This window comes from Bombus pyrosoma, linkage group LG1 (genome assembly GCF_014825855.1).
Source record: "Bombus pyrosoma isolate SC7728 linkage group LG1, ASM1482585v1, whole genome shotgun sequence".
NCBI classification, from domain to species: domain Eukaryota; kingdom Metazoa; phylum Arthropoda; class Insecta; order Hymenoptera; family Apidae; genus Bombus; species Bombus pyrosoma.
This window is the reverse complement of record NC_057770.1, coordinates 2,899,540-2,915,482: the sequence shown is the minus strand read 5'-3', so window position 1 is coordinate 2,915,482 and position 15,943 is coordinate 2,899,540. Positions and strand designations below refer to the sequence as shown.

At 40.4% G+C, this 15,943-nt stretch overlaps 1 protein-coding gene across 1 annotated transcript in view; it reads right to left on the bottom strand.

Annotated features, from left to right (window-relative positions):
- Positions 1–673: 673 nt before the first annotated feature.
- The window catches only part of LOC122571238 (heterogeneous nuclear ribonucleoprotein L), a 156,077-nt gene continuing 140,807 nt past the window's right edge, over positions 674–15,943 (bottom strand). The window contains exons 7-11 of the mRNA XM_043734775.1: positions 7,008–7,100; positions 4,975–5,273; positions 4,372–4,595; positions 3,319–3,578; positions 674–2,823 (exon numbers count right to left, since the gene is read on the bottom strand). Coding sequence (XP_043590710.1) covers positions 2,684–2,823; positions 3,319–3,578; positions 4,372–4,595; positions 4,975–5,273; positions 7,008–7,100 — 1,016 coding nt within the window. The 3' untranslated portion in view covers positions 674–2,683. The remainder of the gene's footprint in view (positions 2,824–3,318; positions 3,579–4,371; positions 4,596–4,974; positions 5,274–7,007; positions 7,101–15,943) is intronic.

Genomic DNA, 15,943 nt, shown 5'->3' with positions numbered 1-15,943 from the left:
TCGACGTCGCAACCTGAACACTACAGCTCGGGCGGACTTTCGGTTTCTCATTCTTTTCTCCTCCGCAATTCCATCCTTATCTCGCGTATCGTCGAGGAAGCAGGAGACATCAACGATTTTCCATTCTTCCGATCGATAAATACGAACGTCTCTCTTTCCATCCTTTCCCCCCTTCCCCCATCTTGTTCTTCCATTTTTCCTTTAATCGTTTCCCTCCTCCAAAAACCGAGACTCGCGAGAAGCTTCCTCGTGCGACACGAAAAGAAAAAGCGACCCGCATTCGAGACGAACCGCGAGCATCCATCTTTTCCTTTTCATTTTTTCCACCCTATTTTCCGACCGATCTCCGACAATACATGTAACCGGATATCTCGAGACCGAAGAATCCGAGATTCTGCGCGCGAAAAGCAAACGCTTTTTCACCGAACTTTATTTTTTTTCTCTTCTTTCTTCCTCTTTTTCCTCTCTCTCTCTCTCTTTCTCTCTCTCTCTCTCTATTCGAGCACAATTCCAAGCGTAGTAAATAAAATCTGAACAATGTGAAAACATAAATAGATATTCGTTCGAAGCGCATGTATGGATATCAATATATAATATAGATATATACACGTACAGAGTATATAAAACAACGACAGACAGAGCTATCAGTAATCGGAGAATAGCGAGACTTTCCCGTTTTTGTTATCCAGTTATTTAGTTGCTTAACTTTTTTTTCTTTTTCTTTCTCTCGTTCTTTGCTGTATAGCAAAAGATTCTATCGAGTCGAATGCAACTGTTTTATTATTATTTATATCTGTTTTGTTCGTCTCGTTCGTCGTGACGGAGTAGTGTCAGCTTTTTTCTTTTCCCTAGGCGGACCTACTCGTATGAACGATCGATCCGGATCCTCTGAACACTCTCAGATAACAGTATCCTGTGTGTAGTTTCTAATGGTCAATGAGGAACCTCCGATTTATTGGATCCCACGAGAAATGGTCAACGAGGAACACGGTGCACTCGGCTTCGAGATCGTGGAGGTGTCTTTTTCGTTACGCTTGCTTCTTTCGTTTCATTTTTCTTTTTCTTATCTTTTCTGGTTAAAATCTGCACGTAAAACTGATATATCGTAGTAGCGCGTACATGTGCCAGAAATTCTGTTTCCTTTTTTCAGGACGGCACACGCGCTACGAAAACGAATAATGTGAAACGAATGACGTACGTCATACACGCTGGATCAACGTAGAAGCGACTGTTGTGTTAATGGTCTGTCTGTTTCGCGAGAAACTGTCGATCTTTCACTTCTTGCTTGTCAATTTTTTCAAATCTTTTCTTCTTTCTTTTTTTTTTTTTGTTTTATTTTGAATGTCTCTTCGAACAACGATAACGAGTAATAGTCGCGAGTACAAGACAATTTCTCGACAGTTGCCCACGAAACCTATTGGTCTTGCTTCTCCAGCCCATGATATGTAATCCGTGGCCACCAAGGCATACTCCTATTAGACGCAGGGTCCTGCCCATTCTCTCTATATATACAAGTCAATCCTTTGCGATCCTAGCGTCTAACAGAAGGAAAGAAGCTTCCGCGAAAGCGACGAATCGAATCCTCTGCCGTATTTTTCCAATTGTTTCCTTTCTCTTAAAAAAGGAAAATCATATTCCTTGCATCATTTAGTTTATCAATGAATTTCAACGACGAGAGGATTCGCCTCGAGTTAATACTGACACACACACACACACACACACACACACACACACACACACACTAGTAGCACACCGTAAAGAATCGGTGCCCAAACACCGTTCGGGATCTCCGCGCTACGGACTAAGCACGTATACCCGGACCTCGCCAAAGCAACGCAAGGAGGAAAGAAGAAACGAAAGAAGAATAGAGTGGAATCGAAATAAACTGCATAGAGAAAAGAAACAGAATGAAAACTATAGAGGAAACGAACAAAGAAAAAGGTGTAAAGATCATACAGAGCATAGTGTGTAAATTGATCGAGAGGGGCAGAAAGCAACAGGCAAAAGAAAGATGAACATCGCTGCCTCTCGATGTTTCGCCTTTCTCGACATTTCCATTTATCCAGTTATGCGGACGATCCTCGATGACATTCGTGCAGCCCACTCGTGCCACGCTCCACCCTGTCGACGACGATGATCCCGCCAACGCCGCGATCATCTTTTCCAGTGAGAAACCTTTTCGAGCCAGATTATCTCTTAGTTTGTTCTCCTCGATTCTCGAGGCCGAGTTCCGTCTCGCTGACCCTCGAACGGAACCGATTCTTCCAGTGACCAGCGTCTGATCTTTGCCAGGTGGTCACCACGCGACGAGTAGGAGAAGAAGAATTATAGTAGCAGCAGCGCAGGAGAAGAATTTGTAGGTGAACGAGGTTTCGTTATCGTGGTTGTTGTCTTGTATTGCTACCTCGTCCGGCGAGTAGGCCCGCTGCTCCTCTCATCCGTACGGCCAGAACGTAGGTAACGGAGGCGGTGGCGGCGGTGGCACGGTAGGATATAGAGTCGGGGTGGCGATCAGGACGCAGGTGGGCGGCAAGGGAGGCGGCACGGGCGGCGGTAAAACCGGGGATAGTGTAATCGCTGCGGCTGGGTGCAGGGCCGTGCCCGTCGGGGCACACAACGGGTGCAGGGCGAGAGAGGGACGCTGGCGCTGACGTTGACGCTGCTGGCCCTGGACCTCGCCGTTCTATTCCGAGTCCTGCTGCATTTTGACGTGGCCATTACCGGCGGAATTGCTCGACGTGCTGCCGCTGCTCGGCGGGAAACTCGTTGGTATGGTGCGCGACGACGAGAAGCACAGTTTCATGATGTATGGGAATTTACCATCTGGAAAACAAACAGTCGAATAGGAATCGATTAGTTTCGTTGTTCTGTTTAAGCCGTTATAGCAGCTAGAAGTTTAAGCAGCTATAAATGCAGCTATATACGATCATTTGATTATATACTATATGTTATATCATGATTTCATCATCAATTATATACTTGTATATTATTGCATATTATTTTACTACATAAAATTACCGTATAGGCGAGAAAAACGAATGTTAAGCGAACGCGTGGAATTCCTTTTTTTCGGTTACAATGTTAAAGAATGGAATTTGAAAGAGAATTGCGAACGAAGCGTTGCGTTAACGCGATATTCGATCTTAATTGGTTAATACTGGTCGAACAGCGGTTGGTGATTGATCGTTTTTATTAAATTTTACGTGCGATAGGATTGGTGTTTTGTAAAAAGGAATTTAACAGGGTTCCTTCTAAATAGAACGGGATCTAAATGGAAAAAGCGTGTTCTTTTTTAAAGGTGTTCGTGTATGTACTTACTGCTGTTTTCCAGTGCTGTGTGATTGCATTCCATGATGGCAGCTACCGCGATTCCTACGCTGCTGAACTCGATAAGGCCGGACGACGATCGTTCCGATTTAAGGGGGAACAGTTTTACTGTCGTTGGAGCCTCGATACCGCGTTCCACGAACACACGATGCACGGTTTCCTCGGTTAAATCTGGGGGTGTGTTGAAAAAATGGACTATCTTCGAGGGTGGTTGTATTCTATTCTTATTGGCCATTGCTGGATTTAGGAACCTGGAATCAAAAACAAAAAGAAAAACGCACGTTTGGTTATTAATTCAACGTTACGCTCGTTGCGACATTATATTTAATAAATTTATGAGTTTCATCAACTTCGATTAGAGCAGAGTAATTAAACATCTGTCGTACTTAAACATCGTTTGCCTGTTTATTACAATGAACGATTATTACCCATGGAAACGACAGCATCGTGTAACACAATGGATCAGATGGATCGAAAGCAATTTCCACTAAATTCTAGTATTTTAAAGCGAGATACTCGCAATTAATATCCCCAGCGGCAGTTTTACAATCAACGAAACATGCTAGGCCCCGAAACACGTACATTTCAATATCAGCCGTCGCAATTAAGCTCTCATCGAATAAATATTAAACGTATCGGAGAAGAGGAGTTTCGAATCTCCGGAAGTAGGAGCGCCGTTAATTGCACCGCACCGCTGTTCCGTTCCATAGGAAACATGTTCGTCGCGCAAAATACTCGCCAAGTTCCTCTAACTGCTATAGAATCGAGAATCTCTCGTTAACGTTCATTCATCGTGCCGACAAGACTCTAGATTGATTTGAATCGTGGTAGGTTCTTTAGCGAATCGATAGCCACATTTGAGAAATATTTGCTCAACGGACAAACAAGTCTGCCTACTGATTTCTGCTCGAATAAAAAAGATCGAGTAATCATCGGTCGGGAAAAATCGATGAAAAGATAAAATCGAGAATAAGAGAATAGGAGATCGTGGAGAGATGGAGTATGGTTTAGAATACTGCAGGAGATACGATGGTTTAACTGTACCTGTTATTCTTGCTTCCTGTGAAATCTTTGAAGCTCGCTGTCTTGTCAGGCAAAATGTAGGGGTTAGTGACGTCTGAAAGAAAAGCCTGCTTCGAGAAGCCAAGCTGCAGCCTTCCGTCTGTACCGATCGTCACGTTGTTCAGATTTTGTAAACAACGTTCCACCGCTATATTGTCGCCCATCTGGATCATGGCGCAGCCTTCTTTCGTCTTCAAGAACTTCACCTGTTACGAAATCAATCAAACAATATTTTTGTTCAAGCTTCTTCTGTATTTGTTGGATTTTAGAATCTGAATCACCGTTAACCGAAAAATTTACTCGTTCTACGGTTCTAAATATTCTACCAACAACAAATTAACGTTAATACAAATTTTTCCCAAACAAGGAAGACGTTCCAATTCGAATCTAATTGTCTACGATACCAATGACCAAAGAATTGATTCCAGTTGCTACCGATACGATATGAGCGACTACGAAGCGTATTGCTCCACTTGCAAACCCCCAAACCGTCCCTTCTTCGATCGCTATCAACGAACATGAACCGATATCGTCGTCTAACAATGAAAAACATTATGATGGGTTAACCGGAAAACCGGATCGTACCTTCGTTACGTTTCCGTAGAGGCAGAACAGGTTAAACAGCTTGTCCGTGTTGACTTTATCCGGCTGAAGTCCGTAAACCATCATGACGGAACCCTGAGTGCTCGATGGCGGTGTCTGTCCCAAGGTGGGCACGTAACCGGGCCGAGGTGGCGTAGGATGTAGAGGTTCTCGACCGCTAAAATCACTCTTAATACCGTAACGCTCAACATAGGGCTCCGGATACGTTGCTGGTCCATTGAAATTCTCCTCGTAACGATCATGACCAGCACCCGGGGGGAAAGTTACCTGTGGCGTGGATCCTACGAACAAAAGCAGCGGGGGGGAAGAGGAGAGGATATTTGATTGTCCTTTGTTTCTGCACTGGATGATTTCATTTCGCGTGTATTATACGCGGTGTGTCGCGGCTCGTGTGCTCGCGCGTTCGCTCTCACGTGTTCCGTGTTCAACGGTACGCTAATTATGGAAATCGAGCGACTGTTGCGTCCCTATTAATCACGCGGCAAGAGGAAATATTAATCGTTCCCGTTGAATGCTCGTTTAACGCGTCGACGATCAAATGAACGAGGGAAACCGACCTTTTTACGCCGCATTGCATCGCTTCGACTGTTTAAGCTGGTCTTCGCGGTGAGAATTTGGGACAATTTTGTTAGAATTAGGACATTCCATACGATCATAATTTAATCACCGGACTGTGGATGTTTATGCGTTTGTGGTGCTCGAAGGTGCGCAGCAAATACACAGAATGCATACGATATGCAAAAAGGTATAAAATATCGAAAGTATGAGAGAGAAAGGGATAAGAATATGCATGCGTGAGATTTTATTTTTTCACCCAAGAAGTTTTAGAATAGTTATACGTACATGAAAAAGTCGGACTAATACGCCCGGTTCATCTGTTTCGTTGTGTTCGTAAAATTATAGATTTACATAAACATCTGCAGTCTAGTAATTACAAAATGTGTATTATTACAGAATACTGTAGAAATATAATTATATATACTGGTCAAAACAATTAGAGAGTCGTTGTTATAAACAATCAAACAATAACAAAGATAGACTCATATACTATTCGTATGATATTTTAATAAAAGCTGACTTTAATACGATCATTGAACGAAGAACATAAAATCAAAATCCTCCACTGGTTCGACATCGAATTTCATATCGCATTTACTCGAGGTTTCGCTCGAACATTTCGATTTGATTTTAAACATGATTCGATAGACGAGCAATGTGAGTAGAGTAGTCGATTTTCGCTCGGTTTAGATTTAGAGCCATTGAACACGAGGCTCCTTCGTTATCGAAAGTTCTCGTATTGGCCGCCATTCTTCGAGCGAACTTTGCGATTCCTGAGATTGGGTTTCGTTCGCGGTTATGATTCCTTTGGCCCGATCGCGACATAACTCGGCTACAATGACATCATCGATTTTCCGTCAAAATTCCTGCGGTCTTTGTTACGAATGGCGGTAATAATTTTCGCGAAAATCGTAACGGAAACACGTCCATCTGCCATCGATGACATGAATTATGTAATTTGCACCATTCAAGTGCACCGCGCTCTCACATTTCGCTATAGAACAATCTACGCCAATGAGAAAGAAAACAAAAAAGGAATCGACGAGTTTCGTTTCAAATTGCTTTTTATCTCGTTCCCGCATCGCTGTACTTTCGATTCGCGGGAAACACAATAAAAATCGCTACAAATGATGAAACTTTCAACGCGCTTCCGTCGACCTTTGGAAAAATAACCATTACGACACATTTTTCTGGCCTAATAATTCCGATAACGAACTATTCACGAATTGCTATTCGTTCCCTAGTAAAATGAAAATTACAGTTCGAAAAGTTCTGCCAGGATTACTACTATACCAATTATACGAAGTCAGCGTTTTCGCGCGCCACTGGATGAAAAAGTATCGAACGTAGCCGGCCTCGTTCGATGGCCCATCCGTTTTCTCAATTAGTTCGCTTAATTTGACTATCAAAGAGAGAATCGAAGAGAGAAGGCGTATAGTGGGGTGAGATATACTTACCGTATGGTTGGGGCGCGGCGCCGTATCTGGGTTCCGCCAAAAGGGGAGCCGGCCTTCCATTTCCTGTCGCGTCGTTTTTGTGTGCGCTCGATCCTGTAACAAAAAAGAATTCTCAATTAGTTATACATACTCCCATTTTTTTTCCGGCCGATAAAAAGCAAAACCTTTTCTTGACCGATCGAACCGAATGGTTAGATACAGCTACGTCCATAAATATTAGCACTGACCAAGGGTAGGACAAATGCGACATTAAAAATTGGACTTTGTGTCTAACGTTCTGAAGTACCAATTTTAAAAAAGATCAGCGTCTCTCACGCTCTCTACAATTTATAACGCTGCGACGATTGTAGTTGGTTGGCTTGACCGCGCTTACGTCTTAATGATATAAATATTAATTTGTAACAATTAAACTATTCATTTATATTATCTAAGCTAACAATTTACACAATTTAAGCCATTAATTTATAATATCATTTAAACAATTAACTTATTATTAATTGCCATTAACTAACAATAATGACACTACTAATTTATAGCAAATATAACGTTGATTTAAAACAACTGTATTATTATTAATTCGTAATAATTAAATTAATCGTCTATTTCTTTTCATCTAATATTAACCAAGTCTTTGAAATCTTTCAAACGATATTTTATTTCTATTTCATATTATTTTTAAATTTTTATTTTACTACTTCAAATGAAATCATTGCCGGCACAATGTGTAGCTATTGAATGACTATAGATGGAATCGAACCGTGTTCGTAGATTTGAGAAAGCAAATGCAATCAAATCAACGAGATTTAGTCATCCAACCGTGCGTGCTACCATCGATAAGTCGAATGGTTTGGTACTATTGGTGAAGAGTTCGCTGTTCAAATATGGCTATTTGCGTTCACATACGAGTATAACTCCCACGAGTTCTACCGCACACTTCACTAAATAATAATTTTCAATATATCGCTATTGAAAGACATTTCAAAGGTATCTCTTTCTCTATCCTCACGTATAAACCCGACAGAGTCATTTTCCAATTTTATTTTAGCTTTATTGAATTTCACTTCCTTGTCATAATTTATAACATTCTCCGTTTTCGAAAACATAATTATTAATGAAATTATTTAATAATCAAACACAACGCGTTAAATGTCGTCAACAATTTTCTACATACTGTATCACATTTCCTTTAATAAATTAGATATTAATTACAATTAATAATAATAAAATATAATACTGCGCCCGAAAAAGAAGCTGCATATTTTACGAATAGATAATACCAATTTGCACGCTATATTTCGATAATGATATTTAACCTCGCGCGAATATACGTAGAGTGATATTAGAATCAGATATGCTACAGCTCTCAATATCTTCAAATGGAAAATTAAGAAATTTCGCTTAAGGTTTAAGAACCTTTTACGTGATCCAATCAATTCCTCCTCTCCAATTATGCATTAGATTAAAACAAACAAAATCTGTTATAACGTAGAATAGATATTTTATCGATAAATAGAATTATTAATTTATAATACATAATGGGATCCGAGCGTAGTCACCTCCCCGTGATAGATCCTGGTAATTGGTATCGTTTTTTAAATATTAATATTTCGAGATACTACTAAAGAACTAATAGAATATTAATTTCAATGTTAGTAATAAATTACTATTCGTAATACGATACATATATTAACATTTCCGAGTATTACTATTTGAGAAACGATATCAAACTAAGAACTACTTTAATATAAATCCAGTGCAGATCATCCAAAATTCTTGTCGGAGTCTTTTGGTCAACCAAATGGGTAACATGTCGGATTTATTTAATTAATTTCAATAATCTTCGCAATGATCTGCGGGAAAAATCGACGTTACGTGGCGTGTGCTTACTTTAAAATTTGTAAAAATTCGTGTAATCGTTTTCTTCGAGATACGTGATGATGATACACGATGCTTCTAAGTTTGAAGTTTAAGTCTTACTTTTAACTCTCAGCCGAGACAACCAACGTTAGTAAAACAGAGACAAACAACGTTAGTAAATTGTTTGCATCCGTCGGGAACGTCGCGTCGTGCAACGTCATAGACTAAGTCTATTACGCGCGCTTTTGTACTTTGAAGAAAAGCTTGAAAGTTACTCCATCTAATTCTTTTAAATATTAAACTTCTAAATAGATTTAACAATGTGTTTAGAGTATCACTTTCGTTTTAATTTAAAGTTTCTGATACGAAAGGCTACCAATAGGGCTGCGATATAATGTACACTAAATTAGTATCTCTCTTTAGTGTAGCTTTGCTGGAACGTAGATTAAGTTAATTTTGAGCCTGATAGTTTGTCAGTGAGGGACAGCGATCATGTTTTAAATGTTTAAGTTGATCGGTTTGGTTTCTCAAACGAACGATTAGCAATAAAATTAACGATTATTCAAAGATTCTCGTGCATAATTTTCACAATTTGTCATCATATATCTTAGATCGTTACGTTATACAAAACACAAAATCCTAGCCGATTAATCGTTTCCTTGACAATTTGGATCAACAATGATGTTTCGCAGGAAACCAGCAGGTGTCCTTATAATTGCGAGCTGGTCCGTATGGTCTCCATTTCTTTCTTTATTTTTTGTTTTATTCTCAAAGGGTAGTGTCGCGCAACAATTGGAAAATTCATTTATTCGAGGCATCGAGGATTCCCTGGTGCATCGGTGCGATCTGATTCTCCAGCGAAATTGCACGAAATTGAATCTACGGTCGAGTCTCCTCGACCGGAACGCGGCATCGAATGAATCTTGAATAAGTTATCGAAGCTAACAGACAGACGACCCGTTTCTACGTAACGCGCCTCGGGTTAATCAATTTCCTCGGCGATTCCCTTTTGGAGATGTCAGGTCGTCAGAAATTCGCGAAACAAGGAACTAGTTGTGTAATACTGAAATCTGCCACTGTCAACTTCAGTTCCCAAGAACTCGTTGCGTCCGGTTTCAAATTGGATAGTCAAAGATCCTGGAGATTTCGCAGTCCCAGAGACAGGCAAGATTTTGACAGTTCCAGGGCGGCTTCTAGCAGAATTCGAACGTTACAGGAACAACAGTGGTCTCCGGGGATTAGGACGAATCCATGGTCGCAAAGGATCAGAATGAAACTCTGATTCCTGAAGGTTAACTTTACCAAAAATTGCAAGAAACTCGTGGTCCACTGGGGTTTAAAGGGAATTGTAGTCCCCGAGGACAAAGTTGCAACGGTGGTTTCTGCTGGTTAGAATGTCCCCAAAGGATTTCAATTTCCTTCATCGTGACGGAGAACGTGCTCCGTTAAATCTCGAATTTCTCTCGGCAGAGAAACCCTTCGATCGGTTAAAATCGCAGACCGATATAAAAAATGTGAAGAGTACAGATCATACGTATAAGTAATATGAACTTAACACTACGAAGATTAGTATTACACTCATGCGACTAGATTCATTCGTATTACAAACATATCGAGAAATAACGGTTTCATTGCTCGTAGAAAAATCAATTATTAATAAGTTGTCGTTTATCTTCTTTATTCAGAGTTTCGAAGATTCTGAACAAATAAACACGAACGCTAGAATTACCAATTTTTAACAGACGCCTAAATATATTTTCATAATTAATTAGCATCGAAGATCAAATATGTACAATCGTATCTCTGTTTCGTTCAAAGCAAAGATTAATATTACCACAGATACTTGTGTATTTATAGCCATTACGTCTGTTCCGGCAGTGCTAACGTTAAAAGATTAAAAATATTCTCACAATTTCTTTCGTTCTTCAAAATACCGCCCCATTTCCGGTCTCTGCCCTCGCACGTGAACCTATCGTTTGTTTTCTCTCGATCCGTTGTCATCTGTCGTCTCGGGATACAATCTCACGGCCTCTTCGCCGAAACCAAGCGTATACAATTGGTCGGTCTATATTAAACCGCATTACGTGCACAGTTTGGACACGTGGGTGTGAGACGGGACAGCAGTGGCGATGTACACGGTAGCTGTATCGAGGGGATAGCAACGGCAGCCTGCCGTAACTTATATTGATTTCGAATATTCGATATCGTGTGCCGACACTCGACGCACCGATGCGCGGCCCCGTCGAGGACGATGCATCTTCATTCGGAAAAGAGACCCTCCACCGCGAGGCATCCTGCCGCACAAATTTCACTGCTCCCCGGATGCAAAGAAGCTTCCGGCCGTTAAACCGCCATCGCACCCCGTGTCTCCTTTCAATTTTTTCTGCCCCTCTATGATTTTTTCTTCCACTACGTGAATTTGATTTTGATATTTCGTTGATATTCGGTTCTATTGGTACGAGATGACACAGATATTGAAATAGATGTCGTTTCTATTCTACGATATTGTGCATCTGTGCATTTAAATGAGACGAGTCGGCGAATAATTGCTGTTTGCTTTGTTCATATTTTTCTATGAGCAAATTTAATTGAGATCTAACGAATAAAATAAGATTTGAATAAAGATAGAATGAAATGATTTTAATAATAGTAATAGTAATTATAATACTAGTTTGTAGATAAATAAGAAAGGGAACGATGTATTAGGAAGCAGAGAAGTTTCTATGTACAACAGTAAAGGAATAAAGTCTGGAGGAGGAACGGTTTGCTGTTGCATCAAAGTCACTTGACTGGCTGCTTGAAGACATCTATCTTATGTACTTGCAGATGCCAAGTAGGCATCTAGAAGATCACCGTATGGTTTATAACGTAGTTACTTATAGCGTTAACCTACCGCAGCAGACGTTTTAATGGAATTTATGCTCGGATATATTTTTCTTCATAATTTTCTTTTCTCGCGAGATTTATATTTTTCACGCGTGTATCGTCCGCAGAACTAAAGTCTTCCTAATCCTACGTTACGATTACCTCACATTTCCACCGTTTACATAGAACGCTACAGACAAAATTTAAGGAACCATACACATTGCGCGTGTATCCTTCACCACCGGGAGGATTTAGCTCACGTTCACCTCCAACCAAGACCTTTGCAAACTCCAAGTAGCAAGCAGAGTGAATAAGCGTTCATAAATTCTGTTCTCGATAAATTCGGTCACGATAAATTACATAACTAGTCGAGGAATTACACAACTAAACAGTCCGATTATCAACTCGAGAAAACAAACTATTACCTGCTGAGCAAATAATCGGTCGGTGACGTCAGTTTCAGGCTATTTCGAACGTTGCTCGTCCACACCGGAAGTGGCGAACGAGGTAGAAGATCGCGGAGGGCATTGATATTTAGTCGCATTAATAGGAAATCTACGTTAATATTATTCGTTCGGTGGACGAATTAGTAATTTTTCATAAAAATTGTAAAAATAAAGATTTGCTTGTAAATAAACGATTAGATCCGATGTTTCGTTCTGATCTGATCTGAACGAAGGATCGTTCGTTAATGGCATTCTATACAGTAATCGTTCATAGCTTTAGATCAACATCGATGTTACTTTAATCTATAATTTTTATAGATCATGCTCGTCCATCTACATTTTGCGAATCTGTGCAAGGAAAATTTCTATCGTCGGTTGATACTGATAGAGATTCTCTTCTTCATCTCCTGCATCAGAACTCATCTTCCGAACGATCGACTCTCCCGATTTAAGGATGTTATTACCTGCTGGCCCCGACGTACGTTACATGAATTCCGCGTGGCGCGATGGCGTATCGATTTGTCCTTTCCGTTGAGAAGTTTCAGGAACGCGTCATGGTTACCGACGATAATTTCCCAGAGTCCATGAAAGTTGTCACGCGTGCAGTTGCCACTCCGAGGCTCGAATAAATCGACGCATACGATCGATAAAAAAAAAAAAAAAAGAAAAAGAGAACGAAAAGAAAAGGAAAAGAACTGAAGATACATGTTTTGGATAATTTACGAGATTCGAGAGTTAAGTTCATTAATGACGAAGAGGTGGCGACGTCTTAACCTTATTTGCACGTCGGCTGCTCGACGGAGGATTGAAAATAGAGTGAAGTTACTCGACGAAGTTCGAGTGATCCGACAACTTTGATGGATGATTTTATGAAACCTGAGAGTGTTGTAGAACTTTTAAAACCGATCGTTACGTAAGTAATATAGGGATTATCCATAGATAAATTGCGATACTCTTTGGATCAAACATGAGAATGTTGGGTTTTTAGAATATTCATTAAATATTTGTCAACAAAGAACGATGGAAAGCGTTTCGTTAGAAAATTCGATATTACTTTTCCCATCAAAACGGATATTTTCTTGGATGACACGTCGTAGATAAAGGGAGGAATTTTGTGAAAATGTCGGCTGCTGAAATTCTACGTCAGAGAGTCAGGCATATTTTAATAACGGAGCTACAGAAACATCGGGGGAAAATTTAGGCGAGCTCCGGCCACGGTACATTCGGGTCATGTAGAGGCCCTTACAAGTCCATGAAACTCGATATTGGCATTTGTAGGTCTCGCAAAGGGCCTTGAAGATTGCGATTTTGAATATCGTGTCCGACGGACAAACGTTCCCGCTATTGCCTCGATCGACGAGCCATCCTCTCGCGTTCTCCCTTCACTTACGTTCGTGTTATCGTTGCACTAGATTTTCAAATGTGCTTTCAAACGTTTTAGCTTTCTCGCGTAGCTCACTCGTTCCACGCAAAACATGTACTAAATATCACAGACCTTAACTTGTCACGATACAAAATACAACACCTATCACAATACAAAATAAGTCAATTTATGTTGAGAAAACATAAAAAGCATCAAGGGTCGATGCGAACAGTTAAGACTGGAAAAATCCGAAAATAATATTTGACCATCGTTTTCTACAGTCTATCCTTGTCGTCGATGCTATATGTTTAGCAAATAATTGTTTTGTGCTTGCCAATAGTCTTTCGCTTTTCCTAGAAAATGTATCCGAGTTGCGTGACACTTTGAACTTACACGCGCGATGTAATAATTATTTTACAAGCTTAGTGTTTGATACCGAAAATTAACCCGTTACAAATTGGTTAATTTTGTTTAATTGTTTCGCTAAGAGGTCTCGAAACAAAGGAGTTGTCACGGAGCGCGACATCGATCTGCATAAACGTCACTGCTCCACGTGATTCTAACATCCGCCATGAGACTAACGATCCATTACTCTCCATAACGTGGCTTGAAACTTTATAAATTGCCCTACGCAGGCCCTTCGGAGACCATTAAAATCGGATATTGGAACCGATGGCTCCTCAGGTAGGTTAACGAAATTCTGGCATACGCCGGCGACGAATACGTTACTCTAGGGATTTAATGGGAAACGCTGGACCAGAAAAATCGATTGCTTTTTTCAAGCGACTAAAAAGGTCTGCATACGGTACTATTAGGTAACCTGATTCACGTGCTACATTGACTTTAACGATTGTAGCGTTTAGCAAACAGTTTTCCTACTATCGAGTATAAAAGCTTCGATTCGAAGTGTCAACAATGGACAAAGATAGGAATGTTTTTAAACAAACAAAAATTTTTTATGAAAAATTTCAATGTCCATATATGTTAGCAGAAAGATAAAGGGCTCGGACGTTTCAATATGTCGATCTTAAATTGATAGCTCGAGGAACGAATAAAATACATTTTACAATGCATAAATATATATGTATTACTGCATATAAAGGAATAATCCATACACGACAAGAAATTCGATATCAAGGGGGCTAATAACCAAAAAAGAAGAAAAAAGAATTTCGTACAAAGTGCGGAAAAAAACCCACCCCTAATTGTATCTGATCGGTTCTTTGGAAAAACTCTCACGAACTGGGTCGCGAGTGTTTTTTTCGACGGAACAACGCTGGGGGTGGATCTCCTTTATCGGCGCGGTCCGCAGCGAATTTTCTAGTTTGGAAATTTTCAATCAACAAGGAAACAAAAACGTGGCTGTATGTCGACGAGAATGGCTACGGCCGGGCGCGTAATGGAAACGTTTCCGCGGCTTTTTTAGCGAAACGGCAATTACAATTCGGTTGCATACGTCGAGGGGTTGCGTCGCGCAATAACCTCTCGATACAAGCATCGTGTCGTCATCCCTTTGTTTCTTTTCGAAGTAGAGTCACGAGTGCTTCTCTTCCCACAGTTTCACCAGGCAACACTAACCAACCGCGGTTCTCTGTATCGACCTACAGCGTCGCCACGCAGACTGCCATCGTGCACCCCATAAAATAACCCCGTTGTAGGAACACGCCGACCGCATGGATGGCTGTTAGCTCGCCGCTGGAACCGTGAACGCTTGCTATAAGTGGATTGGATGATCGTCGGTGATCGAGCGTACGTGGCCGCTAATTACGTTGATGATGGTTTTGGTTAGTTACTTCTGCGTATGTTGATATTTTACGAGGGTAGTATATGGGGTGGAAAGTATATTATGTCTTCGTAATATTTCTGTTGGAAAGCATTTAGGAGAAGTTGTTCTAGATCGAACTGTTTTAATGACGATTCTGTGCCTTGATTAATCCATTCGAAGTCGATCACGTGCCAGGTACATCGTTCGATATCCTATTTTTCCTGCATAGACTTTCCTATTTCCCTACATTAGTACATGGGCATATCGTAGTAGTATAAATTTGGAGAATTTGAATTTAGTCACGACCGTATTTCGATTCCTACATTTCTCGTAATAATAAACGTAGAATAGTATTTCATGGAAAATAACCATCAACTAACTCGCACAATTTATCTTAATGTTTGACGTTGAAAGGATTAATAAATATATCCTATAGCTGGTCCAGCTATGGGATATATTTTCTCTTATCAAAGATATCTTTATTTCAAACAATAGTGTTTCTTTCAACACACTGTCCATTGTTTTCTTCGTCTTTTCAAATCTCCTTGTCGCGATACGTAGAGAAGACCGCAACAGTAGAATCAACCGTTTTAGCCAGACGACCAAAGCAACGCAACGTGTGCGTCAGTAGCAGCCAAGC